Here is a 21,552-nt window from a genome sequence, read left to right on the forward strand (position 1 = left end):
TGTACAAGAGAATTGTATGAATGTGTAGCCAGCTTTAGACTGGGTTCACATATGCGTGGAGCCGGTTTCAGTGGGACTTGTAAAAAGAGTTTGGTGTGCACTTTTTAAAGTGTATGACAATGGAAAATGGACTGAAATTCATACTGGACTCTTTAAAATTGCACTGCGGCCAGCCCGCACAAATGTAAACTGCCTCCAAAGAAATCTGGTTTGGTTCACACGTCAAGCAAATCGGATACAGTTCAAAATGCATCCAATTTGCATATATGTGAACTAGGACTAAATGCCAGGACCTTATGTTTGCTGGCCTATTACAATACCACCAGGCAAAGGCACAGCAAATAAGTGTAGTGAAGTAATAATTTTTCATTTGACACTAAAAACTGGTATTGGTAATTGGTATCAGCGAGTATTTGAGAAAAAGTATCCGTATTCGTGCTGTCCTAAAAAACTGGTATTGGTGAAGCCCTAGTTACATTTGTTGAATAAATGCAAAAGGTACCTGTTGATTCTGCCTGAAATCCAGGGCTGTCTTTTCCACCCTACAGTCTTTATAACCAATGGTATCATGAAGTGTGTTATTTTACAGAACCCCCTCCCCCCCCCCATTATGGAGATGAGAAAGGGGGCTGCTCTTTCATAGATACTATAAGGCCCCTTTCACACTAATGCGACGCAATTTAACCACGATTTTGCCGCGATTTTGAAAGCAATGGCAAGGCTATATGCCTCAAAACGCATTAAAATCGTGGCAAAGTAGTGCAGGAACTACTTTGAAGTAGGTGCGACTTCAAAAGCACTGATATGAATGGGGCTCATTGAAAATAATGGAAAACGACTTGTCATGCGATTTTGCGGTCCAAAATCGCGGGACAAGTCGCACTAGTGTGAATGGGGCCTAAAGTATATATTAGCACTCTAGGACAGAAAGTGTTACTTGCAGTATCACCTAAATAAAAAGTAATGCAGCCAACACATCTAGTAAGTAAGGCTAGATGTGTTGGCTAGTAAGGTGCAATTTATTACATTATTGTTTTAGGTTTAAATACACTTTAAACCAACAAAAGCCATTTTCTATTTGCTTAAGGACACTAAATAGGTCTGGGCTAGATAATAAAACCCTAAATATTAGTAAAGAATATCATTCATGAAATTAGGCAGCAAACTAGATTTTTACTAAAAGCAATAAAATAATTATCACTACGGTGAAGACTTTATTGTGGAAACACACATACCAAGCCACATCTTGATGACACTCATGTAGTCCTTGTTTTTCACATTAAGAAGCTTGTCATACGAGGGGCATCCTGCCAGGAGGATGCGGTCATGGTCCTCACACATGGCAATGAGATGCTGTTCTGCACTCTGTGTGCAGCAGACGTGGTAATGGGCTAATTTAGTGATGGAATGTCTAATTGAGTCATCTATGGTTCCACTGACTTCACCCCCCTCTACGTGAAGGATTCGTATGTTCATCAGTGCTGCAGTTGTTGCCAATGCCAAGGCATCAAATCGATCTCCGTGGACAACTATTATGTCTGGTTTAAGTCGGTTTAAAACATCTGGTAGTTTCACCAAAGCAAGTCCTACTGATTCCACCATGGCAGCTTCATCCTCCCCCCTCACAATTGTATGAAGTCTTGCTTGTATATCAAAATCATCCTGCTCAATCATACGGTAGGTATTCCTAGACAGTGGAGACAAATGGACAGTGATATTGCATTTATCTGGAGAGACATACAATCAATCTCTACTTAAGGCTTCACAGCAAGGTATCTAAGAAGAAAGGGAGGAGGCCAGGCTAGTCAGCACTAACATGATATTGAACAAACCTGCCCTGTTCACCATTCTAAGATACAATGGCAAACAACAAAGTATTTTTGGCTCAGACTTCCAGCAGTCCTCCCTGTCTTGGAGTTAAAATACTATGTATATTAGGATTTCATAAACATAGCTCTTACCCATAATCGTCAATCAGGTGAGAACCTATAACCACTACACTTAGCTCAAAGTGTTCAGGTTCTGCTTTAATACCAAACATAATAGGAGCCAGCTTGGAGTAATCGGCCCTGTTGCAGGTGGCCACGCATACACGAAGTTTTCTTTGGTTTGCATGCTTCTCCATGACTACTTTTCTCCTTGACAGGTTTTCAAAATACTGTTCCTGGATGAAAAAAACAAAAAAGCAAAAGCTTAGGTTTAGTCTAAGACAGACACAGCTCTAGATATACATTTCAAGTGTCAGATAGTTAAGTTATAGAATTAATTCTAACTTAGTAAGGCATATAGTGAGTTAAAGCTGAACTCCAGATGGATAAAAAAAATAAAAAATAATGTCCCTATTAATACATAATTAAATTAAATTTAAAATTAAATTTTCATTACATTTATTTTTCATTGTACGCAGTTTAAAGCAGTGTTAAACCCAAAAGAAAACATTTATCATATTGCAGTTATCATTTCTAGATATAATGGCCTCATTCGTTTTCTTTTTAGGCTTTCTTCTATTTTCACCTGGTGATCTAGCCAGTAAGTCTGTTGATTTTCACAAGTCCTCCAGCAGAATGTATTAGTTTAATGTGAGCTGGAGTTTGGCTTGATTTTGTTAGTGCATCCAACTCTGCTAATACATTAACTACCCCCCAGACGGACAATGCTGCTGTCTGCTGTGCTCATTCTTCCAGTGTTGTGTCTCCCTAATACAGGACGTGTGTCATTGGTCAGATCCCCAGGATAAAACAGAGAGAAAAAAGCCAAAGAAAATAAATCTAATGCAGCCACCACTTCTGATGATTGGCAAGCTGCAATCTAATACATTTTTGGTTTTAATACCGCTTAAGTTCCTGAAGTTTACCTGGTATGTACACCACTGGACAGCAGATCAGCTCATCAGTGTGTTGCTTCCGCTTTACTGTCCATTCACAGACTGAGGTAGGGACAAGACCCAACTGCATAGTTTTGCACGAAGCAGTTCCGATCCTACTCTTCTTGGGTCCCTCACTGGTGCTCCTGGCCCCTTCCTCCTGAGTGCCCTCAGAGCAAGCTGCTTTCAATGGGGGCACATGAGAAGGCTCTCTTCCAAGCCATGGCTCTGCGTGTCCATTCACACACACAGAGCAGTGGCTCAGCCCCACCCCTTCGCTCTCATCATTGGCTCACTGGCTGTGATTGTCTCAATGGGGAGAACGAGTCCCCCGGAGAGCCAAGGCTCTCGTGCACATTGCTGGATCGCAATTAGGTAAATAATAGGGAGCTGCTGCACATAGCAGGTTTTTTTATCTTCATGCATAGAATGCATGTAGATAACAAACATTCAGCCTCTACAAACACTAACTGCAGAAAAGAAAAGTCAGGTCTCCTGTCCTCTGTCAGATAGGGCTGTGCTGTGTGGCAAAGTCGTGTAAATCAGAGAGTTGTTTCCTGTAGTTTAATAGAAGCTAACCAGCCAAAAACACACTCATGACTGCTATAGGTATTGCTGCTATATTATTATACAAGATTTTTATAGAGCCAACAGTTTGCACAGTGCTTAACAAAATGAAGACAGGCATTTAGACATTACAGTTACAATACAATTTGGTACAAGAGGAATCAGATGGCCCTGCTCGTTAGAGCTTACAATCTATGACTGCTATTTCTATAGGTAGATTGTAAATCACAAAAAGCCTATTTAAATCTTCTTGAAATAAGTCAACCAGTTTCTAATATATATGGCCCTGTGTTTAGCAGTCAGCCAGTCTATTCAAGGTCTACCATAATTCTGAGAAAATCATATACTATGCTTAATAGTATTTTTTTTTTTTAAACAGATCCAACAATCATTTTTTTCTAACCTAAAATAAAGTACATGAGACAAAAAAGGGACCCTGACTAAAAAAAAACTGTTAATCTGTGTTTACAAGCATTTTATAGTTGCCATAGCTGTCTATGTGAACAATGGCCATACAAAAAAAGCCACCCAAACCAATGACATAGAATATAGATGGAGTAACACAATTTGAGTCTGTCATACCATTCGATAGCTCTGTAAAATATATAGTCTCCTAAAGATAATTATTGTTTAATGTGCAGCACAAGATTTTAATTAGAGCCACCAGATTTGTGATTAAAATAATGAAAATCAAAATGTTGACATCTGCCTTCTTCATAAGGAAGTTTACATTAAAAAAAATGTCCACATATAAACTATTCCGTAATGGAACTCTGACTCATGTGAATAAAACTAGTGACAGCCAAGAATTCAAGTATTACACACAGGCAAGGTCCACACCCAAGATTATATGTTTATAAAGGATTAGGCTTGGCAATGTACGTAGTAGAATAATAGGATTTATGACTTACTGTAAAATTCATTTCTCTGATGTTCATAGAAGGACACAGCTCCGAATTCCTCTTAACCATTGGGTTATACTAGCCCCTACAGGAGGAGGACACTAGGCAGGAAAATGCTTGAATACGTCTATGGGCAGTCCCAGGGGGTATACACCCACTCTCAGCTATAAGCACTCAGTTTTGTTACAAGCCGTGTCAGAAGAAAGCCAACTCCACAGAGGGGTGGGTGCTGTTTCCGTCAAAGAACATCAGAGAAATGGATTTTACAGTAAGTCAAAAATCTCTAGGGATGCACCGAAATGAAAATTCTGGGCCGAAACCGAAAATGCAGGATGCCCTTGGCCGAAAACCGAAAATGACTTTTTTTCCCCCCAAATAATTTTAAAATAGATAGAACAGGGGCATACACCAAAAACAGGCAGGCGTACTTGTAGCTGCCACCCTGTCTCAGTATAGTGGTTAATTTAATTACCAATGGTATTAGTATTATGCAGCATGAGGGGGTTAATGTATTGCCACTGCTGGTCACTGATGAATTAGTGACCGACCAGTGGCAGTTAATTAACCCCTTTGTGCTGCATTAGTGTAACCAGTATCAGTGTTAATTAACACTGGTTGCACTGCTACTGGTGGCACTAACGCAGCACAAAGGGGTTAATTAACTGCCACTGGTCGGTCACTAATTCATCAGTGACCAGCAGTGGCAATACATTAACCCCCTCATGCTGCATAATACTAATATCATTGGTAAGCTCACCTCAGTGTCCCCCCCCCCCCCTGTCTCAGCGTCCCGTCCCCCCTGCCTCAGCATCCCCCCCCCCGCCTCAGCGTCCCTCGCAATCCCAATGCAATCTCCTTACTCTCAGCTCCAGTCCTACTGTGTCCTTCCTTTCTGGCCGGCGGCCCGCCTCCCGGTGATGTCACTACTACTACGATCTGTGCATGAATGAACTAACACACCGGGCGGGCGGGCGAGCGGCCACTAATAGCTATAACTATGTGAGCGCTTCACTTCCCTGTCAGCGGAGATACATGCCTGACAGGGAAGTGAAGCGCTCACATAGTTACAGCTATTAGCGGCCGCTCCCTCGCCCACCCGCCCGCCCGGTGTGTTAATTCATTCATGCACAGATCACAGTAATAGTGACATCACCGGGAGGCGGGCCGCCGGCAAGATATGGGTTTTTTTGAAACCTGCGCTGCGCCCGCGGCGGCCATCTTTAGTATCGGTATATTTAACCCATTTTCGGCCGAAATGGAATAAGCCCATTTTCGGCCGAAAATTTTGGTGGCCGAAATTCCGGTGCATCACTAAAAATCTCATTTTCTCTTTCGTTCATTGACAGACAACTCCTGATTCTTATTAACCATTGGTGGGACCTCCCAAAGCAGTGTTAAACATAAGGGGTGGGGGAAAAAAAGCAGAAAACCATAGCCAACCAGGTAACACGGAGCTCAACCATAAACAACTGGAGCTCACCTGAAAAAAACAATACACCCTAAAAGAGGACCAAGTCCTCTAAACAGCAGCCAGCAAAACCTTGCAGCCAAAAGAAGCATCTGCAGATGCCAACACATCCACTGTCTAAACATTTTGTAAAAAAGTGCACCGACAACCAGGTGGCCGCCTTGCAAACCTGCGTCATTGAAGCCTGATGACAGAAGGCCCAGAATGCACCAAGCGCTCTAGTAGATTGCTCCTTGCCAGGGAAAGGAGGAAGCTGACCCCTGAAGTAATAGGCCTAAACCACATCATCTGATCATGATCGCAGAAGAAGCAGACAACCCTTTGTGAGGTCCGTCCGTGAGCACAATAAGAGTCTGAAGCTGCCAGGTACACCCTAATTGCCCAGACCACATCCAAGGCCTGCAGGGCAATTTCCTTCAAAAGTTTAGCCTGGGACACAGGGAAGGCAACACAACACAATGTCTTCATTCAAATAACAGTCCAAAGACAGGGGCGAAGCACCAGCAATAAGGTTAATGAAAGGATAACGCCTCCAGTTCAAACACCCTGCATACGCAGAGGTAATAGTCACCAAAAAAGGCCACCTTCTGGGGCAGCGCAAGCAAGGAAACCTCCAGAAAATTTTTATAGGTAGGCTTCTGTAGAGCTGAAAAGACCACATTAAGATCCCAGGGCAGCAACGGAGCCCGCACTGAAGGAATAAAATGTCGGACACCCTGAAGAAAGGTACGCACCAAGGAGTGAGGCCAAAGGTCGTTGAAAAAGACCGTCAAGGCCGACACCTGGCCCTTGATGGTACTCAAGGCCAATTTTAGTTCAAGATCCAATCCACCGAGAAGGAGCGAGGATGAACCCCAAGAGACTCACACCACGCAATGTACATCTTCCGTACGATGATAGATCTTCCTAGAAGTAGATTTCCTAGCTTTCAACAGCGTAGGAATCACCAACTCAGATAAACCTCCATCCTTTAGCACCTGGCGTTCAACAGCCAAGCCGTCAAAGCCAGCGACTGTAAAGCAGGGTGAAAGATCGGTGCTTGGAACAGCAGATCCTCCCTGAGTGGAAGCTGTACCCGATTGGCATACCAAGACCGGCAAGGCCAGACTGGACGGAATCCCTTCTGCTTTGATCCTGCACAGGAGTCATGGCAGAAATTTGAGAGGGCTGGAACAAATCTTTCAGCCCACCTTAGAATGCTGGCTACTTACCGAGCAGTCAGAACACTATCTTGTGCCCCCTTGGTGATTGACATAGACCACGCCCGTGGTATCATCTAAATGAATTAGTACCGGACACGAATTCTGAACACAAATTGTCCAATGAGTCAGACAAAGGCTGATCGCTCGGAGTTCCAGAACATTAATCGTCAGTCTGGTCTCTGCCAGAGTCCAGACCCCCTGAGCACATCTCTGCTGAGGACGCCTCCCCACCCAGACAGGCTGGCATCTGTGGTGACAACTGTCCAGTACAGGGGGAGAAAGGATTTTCCCTGTCGAAGTGCCAGAGAACGAAGCCACCTCTAGAAACAGTGGATCCTTGTCCCATTTCACCAGAATGTCTTTAGCAGAGATCTTGTGTGGAACTGTGCAAACAGACCGCCTCGAAGATGGACACCATCAGGCCCAGCACCCGCACGACCATGTGCTGAACAACAGAAGCTGAATTGTCTCCTGCAATGTCTGGAGTTTTTCCAGAAGAAGAAATACTCTGGCTGAGGTCGGGTACAGAGTCAGACACAGATAATCCAGTTTTATGGACAGAACCAAAGCAGACTCCTGAAGGTTCAGAATCCAACCAAACTCCCTCAGAGTTCGCAGAGCGATCTCCAGTTGTCCATGAGAGCAGTCGGAGACTCCGCTCGCAGAAGATCATCCAGGTACCCCAGTACCGCGATCCCCCGCTGACTCAAACAACGCCAGCACTTTTGTGAAGACTCAAAGAGCGGAGGCGTGACCAAAGGTCCACGCCACAAACTGATAACGCTCCTTTCCCACGGGAAAACAGAGGAAGTCAAGGACAAGGATCTCCTTTTTGCAGAGGCCTGGAATGAAACTGAGCGAATGGGATTGCCTCGAAGGTCGACACCATCAGACTCAGGGCTCTCATGCATGTTCGTAGAGAAGAGAGATCGCTTTCCAGCAGCAACCTGATCTCTCCCTGCAACTTCTGAAGTTTGTCCCCGGGAAGAAAGACCCTCGCCACGGAGGAGCCCAGAGCTAGTCCCAGGTAATCCAGTCACACCGACGGGGTCAGTGCAAATTATTTGAAGTTGATGATCCACCCGAAATCTTGAAGGGTCTGAACCGTGATTGACAGATCTCCCAACAAAGCTGAGTGAGAGCTTGCTCTGAACAGGAGATCGTCCAGATATCCTAGGATTGCAATCCCTCTTTTGCGCAGCAATGCCAACACCGGGGGCCAAAACTTTGGTGAAGACTCTGGGAGCGGAGGCGAGACCAAAAGGGTAACGCCGAAAACTGGAAGTGCTCCTCCGCCACCGCAAAACAGAGATACCTCTGGTGTCCCCCGTATATAGGGATGTGCAGATATGCATTTTTGATGTCAATGGAGGCTAAAAATCCCCCTGATCTAAAGATGCTACTACTAACCGAATGGTTTCCATCCCAAATGACTGCATCCTCAAAAAGTGGTTCAAAGACATGAGGTCCAAATTAGGACACACCTTGCCCTCTTTCCTGGGCACCATGAAAAGGTTTGAATAAAAACCTCGAAATCGGTCCTGCAAGGGAACCGACACAATCTCTTCTTATGCAAGGAGGTCCTGCACTGTCTCTCTTAGATCCTTCAAGCGATCTGGAGACAGACGAAGGTTTGAGGGAAAGAATCTGTCTGCTGGCCGAGACCGAAATTCAAACTTGTACCCCGGAACAAATCAGTTTGTGAACACACTTGTCCCGGATCAAGGACATCCAGGGTTCCTGAAAGAAATGTAAATGGCCCCTCCACCCTAGAAAACTGGTGAGGGTGCGTCTTCATGCAGAAGAGGATCCAAGCCTTTTTGCTCCCTCCAGGGGCCCTGAACGGTCTACCTTTCCCTTGTGTCCCTGAGACACGAAAAAAATCCACCTTTGGAGGATTAGCAATGAAGAGTACTCTTACCCCCCCCCCCCCCCTTTTCTTCAAAGGCTTCAAAGAAGCCTGGTCAGTCGACCAGCTCTTAAGTCACACCATGCGGCGTATGGCAATCCCTACCGCTGACCCTCAGGCAACCAGAGGGCCCACGTCCAAGGACGCATCACACAGAAACACCAGGGCCTGGACCATCTGGTCCGTGAGTCCAATCAAGGTCAGGGGGAACTATCTTAGTGTTCAAGTTACCCCTAAGCACTTTTACCCATACCGTTACCGTCTGTGAAACCAGAACGGACACCAAGATCGGTTATTGTACAGAACCCGCCAAAACATGGAGGTAGCAGGAAAGAGATTCCACCCGTCTGTCCACCGGGTCCTTGAAGGCCGGGAAATCTTCCACGGGTACCACAGTAGATTTGTTAAACCTGGAAACACGGTGGTCCACCCTAGGTGGCACCTCCAGCGGTTAGAAACAGAGTCAGCAAAGGGATAACAGTGTTTAAAGCGCTTTGGCACCACCAGCACGTGCTTAATGCGCCACCATTGTTCATTCACAATATTGTGAAATTCCCTGGGACAAGGAAACACCTGACCCGACTTCTGGGCTTTGTGGGAGCCAAAAACTACCCGCGTTCCTGACTGTGTGGGCTCGTCAGTCAATTGTAAAGTTTCCCTTACTGAACAAATCAGTGCTTTCACCATAGCGCGTTCCCGCGCTGTGGCTGAGGACGACAGGTCCTATTCACCATCCTGTGAGGACAGGGATCCCTCAGGTAGGGGCTTGTCTGTGGCGACCATGTCAGTCTCTGAGTCAGATGACAGAGAAGGCAGCGGCCATTTTTAGTTAGCAACATGTTTCATGACAAGATCGACCTTTGATGCCAGACATTCCAATGCTGCAAAAAAAGACACCATGGACTGCGAGCTGGACGTATCGGCAGTCGCACTGAGGGGGTCTGATGGAGAATTTACCACCTGGGACTTCATTTTGCAATGTGACAAATAAACATACACTGCCCCTTTAAATTCGCAATCTGATCACGCTGTACTCGGAGTTACTCTTTAAATAGTGTCAGGTAGCAGAGGAACCAGCAATGTCAACCACAAGAGCCTGAACTGCCTGTGTAGCTCCAGGCAACAAAAAAATGCAACGGTAAAGGAAGCCCAAGGAGAATGGCCATATCACACATAGGGTGCCGATGCCCGCACCTAAGATGGCGGCCAAATAATGCCATGCGGTCAAGACCCAGATACAAAGCCACACCAGCGATCTACCTAAAAAGACCCCACAGGATAAGGTACCGCTGTATACCCCCCTCGGGCGCCAGGCGCCTAATATAGCGCCCCCATGCGGGAGCAGGGGGGGGGGAGGGCCAGAATCCTGATAGGCCAGGGGGATCTTTTAGGAAAAAGGGGTCCTATTATCCCCAGGAGTGGGCCCACACTGTCCCTAGTGGGCTCTGGGGGGGGGCTCAGTTTACTTACCACACTATGGACCGGGTGGGCTCCGCTCCGGACAGACCACTTCCCACCCTGAGTGGGGGTGCTGCCAGCCGAGGGGTATGCGTTCCAGGTCGATGTGTCCCTGCGAGATATCCACTCGCAGCCGTATCCCCGTCCACAGAGGCTCTGTCATGACTATAACCTGCTCACGCTCATTGGCCAGGCTGGGAGACCGCAAGGATCTATATTATCCAATGCGAAACCTCAGCCCGTTGTCGCTTGTAGTTCACCAGGAGGATCCCCCTGACACTAGCTAGCGTTAGTGAGTAAAGAGAAATAAACAGAAATATTCTTAGAAGAACAAAAAAACTGAGACGGAATCCCAGCAGGAAACCTAGGTCCTACTCCTTCACTAGGCAGCAAGAAACTGGCTTGTGGCAGAGTGTGTGTGGGGTTATGCCATGAAGGACAGCCCCTGTAGTAGTGTCAGTGAATTTTTTCACTGCCTAGTACTACTCCTGTAGGGGGAAGCATAACCCTATGGTATAAGATGCATAAGAGCTGCGTCCGACAATGGACAATAGAGAAAAACCTCTTCTGAGCCAAGGAGAATGACCCACGTCTACGACGTGGCTCCTTGCCCTTGGTAGCCTGCAAAAGAAGAGTACTCTCCCCCCCCCCCCCCCCCCGTGAGGCCCTTAACGAGGTCATCCAAGAAAGCTCCAAACAGGCAATCCCCTACAAGGGGGAGATCAGATAAGGCCTTCTTAGAAGTCTGGTTCTGCAGTATTTCAGCTAGATAAATTGCTGAAGGACCACTGCTGATACAGACACCCTAGAAACCAAAGAAGCCGCTTCCAAGAGGCATCACAGATAAACTGTAGCCCCTGGACCAACTAGAGTGTGAGGGGCTTGCGCTTAGGAAACCTCGGTTCGGTGAATATAAATAAAAATAATAACTAAGTAATAAATCAATAAATTAAATACATAAGCTGCTGCTAGGTAGAAAAGGTGATACCTTTCAAACAATACTGAAAAACTGAGTACCTGCGCTGCTTAAACCGAAACCATAAACATAAATATCAGTTGTGCTAATAAATAAATAACATCATAAAGTGCTCGTGCGAATAACTGTGCAACTGTGTATATAAATATAGTGTTACACTAAATATAACAGCATAAATATTATAAATAAACTCATATGTGTGACATATCATATATCAAAAGTAATTTTAAATATAAAGTTCATAACAATAAATATCTTCCAAATTGAATAAAGTGCAAGTCTCTTGTGCTACTATAAGTGCTCCGTGCTCAAGGTATATGGATAAAGTGCCGGTGCTCAGTCCTTGTGAGTTAGTGCTCCCCTCTCGGTCCCACACTCACCAGAAGCAGAGAGTAATATCGCCTTAAAAACTGGTTGTATAAGGTAACCGCCTCTTATGGATCACCAACAGATATAAGCTGTAGATCTCCTGTGCCTCTATATCCAGGTAAGTATCCAGGTGATGCTCCCCAGTGTCATGAAAAGAAAAGGGCCATCATCGTGCAGTATATTCTAAAAGGTTTATTTTTCACGCAATAAAAAGATACACTTACAAAACAAAAAGAATCAATCCGCCTTTCGCAAACCCACGGGACGCCAAACGAATGGCCGTGCGTTCCACCCGTGTAACCGGAAGCCGGAAGAGGTTGCAGCCGGAAATGACGTACTACGTGTTCGGACGGCTTGACGCGTTTCGCTCCGCCAATCAGAGCGTCAATCAGAGCGTTCTCAAAAGCTCTGATTGGCGGAGCGAAACGCGTCAAGCCGTCCGAACACGTAGTACGTCATTTCCGACTGCAACCTCTTCCGGCTTCCGGGTGGAACGCACGGCCATTCGTTTGGCGTCCCGTGGGTTTGCGAAAGGCGGATTGATTCTTTTTGTTTTGTAAGTGTATCTTTTTATTGCGTGAAAAATAAACCTTTTAGAATATACTGCACGATGATGGCCCTTTTCTTTTCATGACACTGGGGAGCATCACCTGGATACTTACCTGGATATAGAGGCACAGGAGATCTACAGCTTATATCTGTTGGTGATCCATAAGAGGCGGTTACCTTATACAACCAGTTTTTAAGGCGATATTACTCTCTGCTTCTGGTGAGTGTGGGACCGAGAGGGGAGCACTAACTCACAAGGACTGAGCACCGGCACTTTATCCATATACCTTGAGCACGGAGCACTTATAGTAGCACAAGAGACTTGCACTTTATTCAATTTGGAAGATATTTATTGTTATGAACTTTATATTTAAAATTACTTTTGATATATGATATGTCACCCTGGACCAACTGACCTGCCAGCTCCGCAAAGACAGGGGAAGCTGTTTCCCCTCCAGGTCCCGGCGTAAACGACACTAGGGCAATAGTAAATACCGGCCTAAGTGCCGAACCAGCCACAGCGAACATATTGTGGGCCAGAGCCTCCGCCTCCTATCAGCTGGATATTTAAAGTCCGGGACTCCTCAACCAGAATGAAGGTAGCCTTATTTAACCTGGAAACCGTTGAGTCCACTACAGGTGGGACCGTTCACCTTCACGAAGTTAATCCTCATAAGGACACTGCAAGCAAAAAGCGCTTAGGAACCACTGCGTTTTAGACAACCTTACTGTTTTGTGACAATATTGTCAAAGTAAACGGAAAAGGGAACACCCTCACCGCTTTGTGGGTGCCAAAAGGGACTGCAGCTTCTGACGCAACCTCTATTTTTAAAGTGTCACGCACTGACATAAACAGTACATCCACCAACGCCTTTTCATGCACGACTAGAGAAGCAGAGGAATCATCCTCACTATCTGAGCACTCAGGGTGCGTGGATGCAGACCCAGTAGGGTCGCTATATACTAAGCTCACCCGGTAACCATAACAATCAGGTAGGACTACCAACTGCGACCCCACAAGGGAATTCCAATCAAGGACTGGACCCACAAATGGACCCCCCTACTGGAAAAAAAACGAGGTCGCCCTCCGGGTCCTCCATAGAGGGCATAATAGGAAATAGCCCCCTTAAAAGGGGGCCACCCGCCGTGATGCGGACGAGCAGGCAGGGTACCCGGATGGTCCTGCAGTGCTAAAAGGGTCAGGTGCCCCACACAATAATGGCGGCAAGGCTGTCATTAAAAAATGAAGCGCCTCCACTTCCAAGGGAGGCGCCAAGCTGACCACATGGCCTAGCAGGCCGCAACCTAAGTTTTTGTGGAGGCCCAGCCGCAAGAGCACAGATTCCACCCCGGCAGATGTCCAAAGGAAAAGTGGGGGCTTCACCTAAACGCACTGGGGCCGCCCCCCCCAGCGGAGACATCCGGCTCAGCTGCATGGCCTAGTAGGTCGCAGCCTACAATTTTGTGGGTGTCCACCCTTTTGGATGTGAGCCCCAGTACGACCGACCACCCAGGGGCAGCTGAGGGGAGGGTGTATGCCCAAACAGGAGGCAGTGGCTTCAGCAATCCTCACAGGGGCTGCCTCACGTAGTTTTTGACTAGTAGGCCGCAAAGCTGAGGCTTCAATTTTCGGCTGGATCTGGCTGAGTGAGGCGCGTACCCGTGGATGCTAAACTATCCACTCCCCCAGCCCAACAACCGCCGCAGGGAGCCAAGAGGACATCCCTGCCCTAGTTACTAACCCCAAGGGAAAACCCAGTCAGCAGCAAATCCAACCACCCCCCCCTTAAGAGCATGTGGCAACAGCCTGTTCATAACCTCAGCCAGGGAGAGGGAGGCGAAAGACCCACAGTGACCACTGAAATTTTAGAGGGGCTGGGAGGAAGGAGAGGACCCACCATTCCAGGGAGGGGCCCATGTCTACCCCAAATCCCTCCAGGAGTAGAAGGGGGACAGCCACTTACCATACCAGGAACAGGGTGGGCACCACTCCAGACAGACCGCCGCTCACTCGTAAGGTAACTTTGGGGGTCTCATGTAATTGATTTGAATACACTGAAAGCTGATCTCCAGCTTTAGTTTCAGTTTAAATAGATGGTTCAGATCAAGATTGCCCAAATAAAACTATTTCTCAATAACACAGGCAGCCGCTGGATGAGCTGTATAAACTGTATGTAGCTGAGGCTCCAGCACTGTGTTCCGGCTTTGAGAAGAGTCCTTCCTTTCCCGTACCTGGAACAAAATAGCATCAGCCTGAGCAGAGCTCAGCTATTCATAGAAAGCTTTGTATTCTATCAATAAATACAAAACTTCCTCTGATTGGCTGATGACGCCACAATCTCGACTCAGCCAACCAGAGGAAGCCTTGTGTTTATTGATAGAACACAAAGCTTTTTATTTCTCATTGACACCACTGATAAAGCACGACTTCTCCTACTGGACACCAGCAAAGGGGTTCTTGGCCTTCCAGTGACACCAACAAAGTGGCACTGTTCATGACATCAATGATGGGCCACTATCCCTTTCACCAAAATCAATTATGGGGCAACTATTTCTCCCACTGACACCAACAATAGGGTGCTTTTCTTACCGACAATAAAAATTGGGCACAATTCCTTTCTCTGACACCACTGTTGCGGCACAATTACTTCCACTGACACCAACGATGGGGCATTATTCTTTTTATCAAAGCCAACAATGGGTATTATTCCTCCTCCCTCTGGCCAGACACTAGTCTCCGTGACCACCAAGCCTGGGGCATGTTTTACTCCCACTGACCACTGTTGCCAGGGCATTTTCCACTTTCACTGGCCACAGTTTGCCCCCCCCTCTAAATTCTGAAGGACTGCAAACTGGCTTTTTGTTTAGAAAGTCAGAGGACACCTCTTCTAGAAGGATGGTATATTGAATAGGATGACTACAATCAGGCAATGCAACTTGGCCTGATCAAAAGACGTCTTTCAGGATCCTAGAAAAAGAGGTACAGGATAACCTGTTAGCAGCCATTTATTTAGGGACCACACACTTCATAAGGGCTATATCAAACTAGAAACTGTGTAGAAGAAAAGATTAGCAGTTGTTGCAAATCCCTCTGCTCAATTTCTCTGCAGCTAAAAATCCATTGGGTGCCATGATCACAAGCAATGGCACCAGATAACAGGCATAATTACTAAAGCTAGCTAAAAGGTTGTAAAATGCCAAAATCGCTGAGCAAATAATGATCCTAGCAACAAAAATTATTTGAGTGATTCAGTAGCCATTATAAAATTGCTTATGTAAAATGAGCCCTAGGGTGTAAACGGCTATTACAACTGTACACTTTATTTTTTAAAAAAGGGAATGACAATATACTGTAAGTAGAAAGATCATGTACTCTACTTTATGTGAGATTCATGATTAAACGGTAACTGTATTTTAGAAAGTAATATGGGTGGCTTGGGGAACCAAGTCCTACAAATTCTTTTTATATACTGGCTGCTGAGGGGACTGGCAATGCAGACCACAAAATTAGGGCACTCCTCAAACGTCCTGCCATAAATCGATAAAGACAATACATAAAGCAGTAACAATGAGCAAACTGTACTAACCCACTGCAACTAGATTTAAGCTACTAAAATAGTACATAAAACATACATTTCCAAACAGCTGCTATCAGTTATTGCACTTTGCCCATTACAATTACTTTTACCGATTAACCTGCACTCATTAGCGACAGGATTATTGGTATTCTGACTTTCCACTGCCTGGAAAAACTATCCAGCCAGTCTATCTATTAAACACATTGCATGGTCAGGTTACAATACTAAGAGCAGCAGTTTACAAGACTCTCCAGCTAAATATTTAAGGGGACATTTTTCCTATTAATAGTATGTTAAATATCTTTATCTTGGATATTATTCATTTTTTGGCTAGCTGCTTGTGTAGGTTAGAAAGTCTTATCTAAGCTGGACAAACAGCTTCTTCCTGTTCTTCACCGACGACGCTGTCTCCCTTTATCTGAATTTGATAAGCTGTCTTTCACTTCCTGAAAAGGTTGTCAGTCTTTCTTAGACAGGCATGCCTAGTCCTGCCCAGCCCCACTCTCATCCTTCACAGAACATGATCTCCTCCTGTCTTCATAGCCTCATTTAGGCTAGCAGTTTCTCCTGAGAGAGACAGGGGGCAAGAGAGAGGGGGGGTCACATGACCGGCGCAATATAGGCAAGAAATAAAAAAAGGTACAAAGGAACATTTTTGAAAGTTTAGAAGGATACAGATCGATTTCTATTGCTCATTACATGTGAGTAATGAGTTTTAGGCTCTGTTTCCTCTGGTGCGACTTGACATGCTACTTTTGGTCCAAAGTTGCATGACAAGTCACAAACTATTGATTTCAATGGCACCCGTTCCCATCTATGCTACTTTGAAAATCAGCAACTTTGAAAAGGTGCCTGCACTGCTTTGATGAGACTTTGATACAGAGAGTGTAAAGTTGGATCAAAGTCGCACTCTAAATCGCACAAGTTAGAGTCGCACTAGTGGAAACTTAGCCACTAGGCTAGAGTGCCACTTTGGAGTGTGACTCTGAGTGCAGATTTGATCCAACTTTACACTCTGGATCAAAGTTGCATCAAAAGTTGCTTTAAAGTAATGCAGGTACCTTTCAAAGGTTGCTGATTTTCAAAGTTGCATAGATGGGAACGGGTGCCATTGATTAGTTGCACTATTCGCACTAGTGTCCTGTGTGAATGGCTTTTTTTTATTTCTTCATTTTCTCATGAATTAGGATATACAATGTATCCTTACTGATGAGAGAACACTGGGTGGAAACCTATGATCGGCTCCTCCCATCCTGTATACACCCACTGGCTACACAAGAACAGTGTCCCTCCCTCAATAACTTTTCCGCAAACCAATCAATATACACTTATTGGGATTTTTTTTAACCAAAAATATGTAGCAGAATACATATTGGCCTAAAATGATAAAAAAAAATAGATTTTTTAACTTTTTTTATTGGGAATGTTTTATAGCAGAAAGTAAAAAATTTTGTTTTTTTTTTGTTTATAGAGCAAAAAAAAAATAAAAATAAAAAATCGCACAGGTGATCAAATACCACCAAAAGAAAGCCCTATTTGTGGGAAAGAAAGGATATCAACTTTATTTGGGTACAGTGTCGCACGACCGCGCAATTGTCAGGTAAAGGGGAAACCTTCCGGTCCAGAAGTAGTTAATGATTGCCGGGGAGAATTTAAGATATTACGCTGTACTTCCGCTTTAACAAAACTAAAAGCTGAATGTCCACTTCCCACATGAAAGGCTGTCTAACTGATCAAACAAAGAGTAAAAGTAAACATCAAAGTGCAGACCCATTGTGTACACAAATCCATATACAAAGCGAGTCGAAATAGGCACAGCATTTAAAGCGGAGTTCCACCCACACTTTTTGTAACTGCTGGCTTTTAATAAACACAAAAATGGGTGGAAGTCCGCTTTAACTATATGGCCTCATGCACACTGGACATTTTTACAGCTGCTGTTTTTGGCTTCAGGCATTTTTTTTCTGCAGCCAATGAACTCCCCAGCATGTTATCCTATGTGTCCATGCACACATAGGCTGTTAGCAGTTTTTGGCAGGGACGTTTTCTGGTTGGAAAAAAACCCCAGAACTAGTGGGTTTTTCTGATTCTAGGACAATATCCCCCCAGACAATATCCCCCCTGGACAACATCTCCCCGGACAATATCCCCCCGGACAATATCCCCCCAGGACAACATGCCCCCGGACAATATCCCCCCGGACATTATCCCCCCTGGACAACATCCCCCCAGACAATATCCCCCTAGACAATATCCCCCCTCTAACCCTAAGTCCAGGGGGATGTTTTCCGGGGGGATATTGTCTGGGGATAATGTCCGGGGGGATATTGTCCGGAGGGATATTGTCCCGGGGGGATGTTTTCCGGGGGGATATTGTCCCGGGGGATAATGTCCTGATACCTTTTAGAGGAGTTTTTTAGGCCCCTTTCACACCTGTGCGACTTGGGACTGCAAGAAGTACTCCATGATTTTTAATGAGTACCAATCATATCTGTGGGACTTCAAAGTAGTCTCTACACTACTTTGGTCTGACTTTGATGCGTTTTGAGGTCCATGGACCTCAAGATTACACAGGCATTGCTTCAAGACCAGGCAAAATCGCAGCAAAAAAAATTACCTTTTAGGTTGCACAAATGTGAAAGGGTGAAAAGAGGTGAAAGGGCTTAAGCTGTAAAAAAAAAAATCATCAAAACCCGGCTATTCTGTGTTTATCAGCGTTTTTGAGCCATAAACTTTTGCGGGAGTATAATTTTGTTAAAAAACGCTGAAAAACACATTCTACAGCCAACGCTACTGGCTTTATTATAACGCCCAGTGTGCACGAGGCCATACTTGTCACACTGATATATCAGTTCTGGGGCAGCTGTGCATAGTAACCAATCAGCTTGGCCAAGCAAGCTTTGAAAAGCTAGAAGCTAATTTATTCCCGTACACAAATACTTCAGATTCTATCTGTTCCAATCTTAGTAAATTCCTGTCAGTATGTTTATTCTGCAATAAAAAACCCTTCTGTTTGCCAGGTTTTTTTTCCTCCAAAGTTAAGATTTGGGTGGGGAATACAGGAGCTAAAATTCACAGGTGTGTCATTTTCTTTATGGATCTTTACCCATAGTCCTCAGATGAGGATGCTTTTGTGTCTTCTTCTTCTGGAACATTCTGGTCTTCCCCTACCCATTGGTTCCTCCTCTGTTAATAGGGTGAGGGGAGAAGAGGAAGGAAAGCTTCTGCTTATGATCAAGGCGGTCCAAGCTGACAAATATTTCAGAAAGCCACAAAAGGAATTGGATGAAGATGCCCCAGAAGTAACCAAAATACTATATAGGTAGAAGGAATCAGTGCTGCCAGGAACACTCTGAACCCTAAGGCTGCATTCACATTGATATTGATCGCGGGCAGAGTCGCCGCGATTCCGCCCGTGATCCGGAAATCATTGCAAATCGCGGGACGCCTGTGCGTTGTCCGTGATTTGCAATAGCAACCCAAACACTGGGCGATGTTGCAGCGATTTCCGCCTGCCAAATCGCGGTAGCATTGCGCAAAAAAAAATTGCGGGACGCATTACGCCCGAAAAAGTACAAGAGCTTCTTGGAGCGTAATGCGTCCCGCGATTTTTTTTGCGCGATGTTACCGCGATTCGGCAGGCGGAAATCGCGGCAACATCGCCCAGCGTTTGGGGTGCTATTGCAAATCACGGGCAACGCACAGGCGTCCCGCGATTTGCAATGATTTCCGGATCGCAGGCGGAATCGCGGCGATTCTGTCCGCGATCAATACGCTAACATGTGAATGCAGCCTAAAGGATACACTGCACAGGGGGGTATGTATAGTTGCCTCTCTACCTAAAGAAGGTACTTGGGCCCCCTCACCACCTCATTCTGCCGTCAATGAGACATGGCCTGCTGACAAATACACAAGGAACCTTGCTGGGAACAGAGGTTCGAGTCAGCCGAGGGCACTATGCCACTAAGAAAGCCCCAGCATGCTGTATATACCCCAGGATATTTGACCCCTTCTAATCCTGCCTTTCCCCCCTGTTCAAACAAGAAAGTTGTGCGGTTATTTTAACCACCGGAGGATTTTGCTGTCTTACGTCTGGGCCACTTTTTGCAATTCGGCGCTGTGCGACTTTAACTGACAATTGCGCAGTCATGCAACGCCGTACCCAAACAAAATTGACGTCCTTTTTTCCCACAAACAGAGCTTTCTTTTGGTGGTATTTGATCACCTGTGCGATTTTTACTTTTTGCGCTATAAACAAAAAAAGAGCGACAATTTTGAAAAAATAACAATATTTTTCACATTTTTCTATATGAAATCCCCCCCCCCCCGCCAAAAAAATGTAAAAATCAAAATGTTTTTATCATTTTAGGCCAATTTGTTTTCTGCTACATATTTTTGGTAAAAAAAAAATCGCAATAAGCGTATTTTGATTGGTTTGCGCAAAAGTTATTGCGTTTACTAACTAAGGGAAAGATTTCTGTCGTTTTTGGTGGGTTTTTTTTTAACGAGTAATGGCGGCGATATGCGATTTTTTTTTGCGGGACTGCGACATCGGACCCTTGACTGACATTTTTGGGGGTACCAGTTACATTACTACAGTAATCAGTGCTATAAATATGCACTGTTACTGTAAAAATTACACTGGCAGGGAAGGGGTTAATTTTTATTGGAGAGGGAGGGGTTAATGTATGCCTGGTGCTTACCAACATGTGTGGGGGGAGGGGACTGAGTGACACAGGGACAGATCGCAGGTTCAGCTATGCTGAACCCTGCAATCTGACCCTGCCTGTCACTTAGGAGATCCGCCCGCTTTGTTTACACAAGCGGGCGAATCTCCACACTCGATTCCCCGACGATCGGGGAAGAGCGGCGGTAATCACCACCGCTCCTCCCCTGGCCCGACTCCCGCTGTGTCTGAATACAGCGGGAGCTACTTTGCCACAGTAGAGCTCCAGTGAGCAGCGGTAAAGTGGTTAATTTTTGCTACAACCTGTAGTCCTATGAGGAATCGTACTGTAAATTGCTCTGCTGTGACCTTTTTATCCCATACAGGCAGTCGCTCAATAGAGAGAGATAAGGGTACCAGCAGGGACCAAACCGGGGCACTCACCATTCCATGCTGCAGGACCTCCTGGGGGGTCCAGTCTTAACCCATCACGGCAGACATTGCCACAAGGGTCTTCAAGGACTAGACTCCCTAGCTGGCCATCACTGTTCTGGACTTCTATAGCACCCAACCAGTCTACACAGCAATATAGATCTGTGCAGGGTCCCATTACAAGCCATCCATAGTGTATCCAGTGCAGAGCCTGGGTGCCATTCCTCTGAGACTAGACAAGCCGTAGGAAATAGATCTACCCCCAGATGGAACCGCTGATGTATGGTGCATAGACTCCATAGACAAGACCAGTTAGGGTTTAGATCTACTCTCATTTGAATGCACTTTAATAGTGCAAACTGATGAAATATTATAACGTATAATTAAAGTGGTTCTAAAGGCAGAAGTTTTTTTTTTATCTTAATGTATTCTATGCATTAAGATAAAAAGCCTTCTGTGTGCAGCAGCTCCCCTAATACTCATCTGAGTTAGATAGAGCTAGATAGGTTAGTGTTAGAATGTGGAGGGATGCAGGGATTTTAGTTTAAGGGTTGACTTATCCTTTAATAACTTCCTCCAGTACAGTTCCTGTTTCTTCTTGCTGGAGGCCGCC

At 45.4% G+C, this 21,552-nt stretch overlaps 1 protein-coding gene across 2 annotated transcripts in view; it reads right to left on the minus strand.

The window, feature by feature from the left end:
- GNE (glucosamine (UDP-N-acetyl)-2-epimerase/N-acetylmannosamine kinase) overlaps positions 1 to 21,552 on the minus strand; it is a 120,231-nt gene that overhangs the window by 43,261 nt on the left and 55,418 nt on the right. For both annotated transcript variants that reach the window (XM_082243071.1, XM_082243072.1), the window contains exons 2-3: positions 1,962 to 2,164; positions 1,236 to 1,687 (exon numbers count right to left, since the gene is read on the minus strand). In XM_082243071.1, the coding sequence (XP_082099197.1) occupies positions 1,236 to 1,687; positions 1,962 to 2,164 (655 nt within the window). The remainder of the gene's footprint in view (positions 1 to 1,235; positions 1,688 to 1,961; positions 2,165 to 21,552) is intronic.

This window comes from Pelophylax lessonae (assembly GCF_965119305.1).
Source record: "Pelophylax lessonae genome assembly, chromosome: 1".
Lineage (NCBI taxonomy): Eukaryota > Metazoa > Chordata > Amphibia > Anura > Ranidae > Pelophylax > Pelophylax lessonae.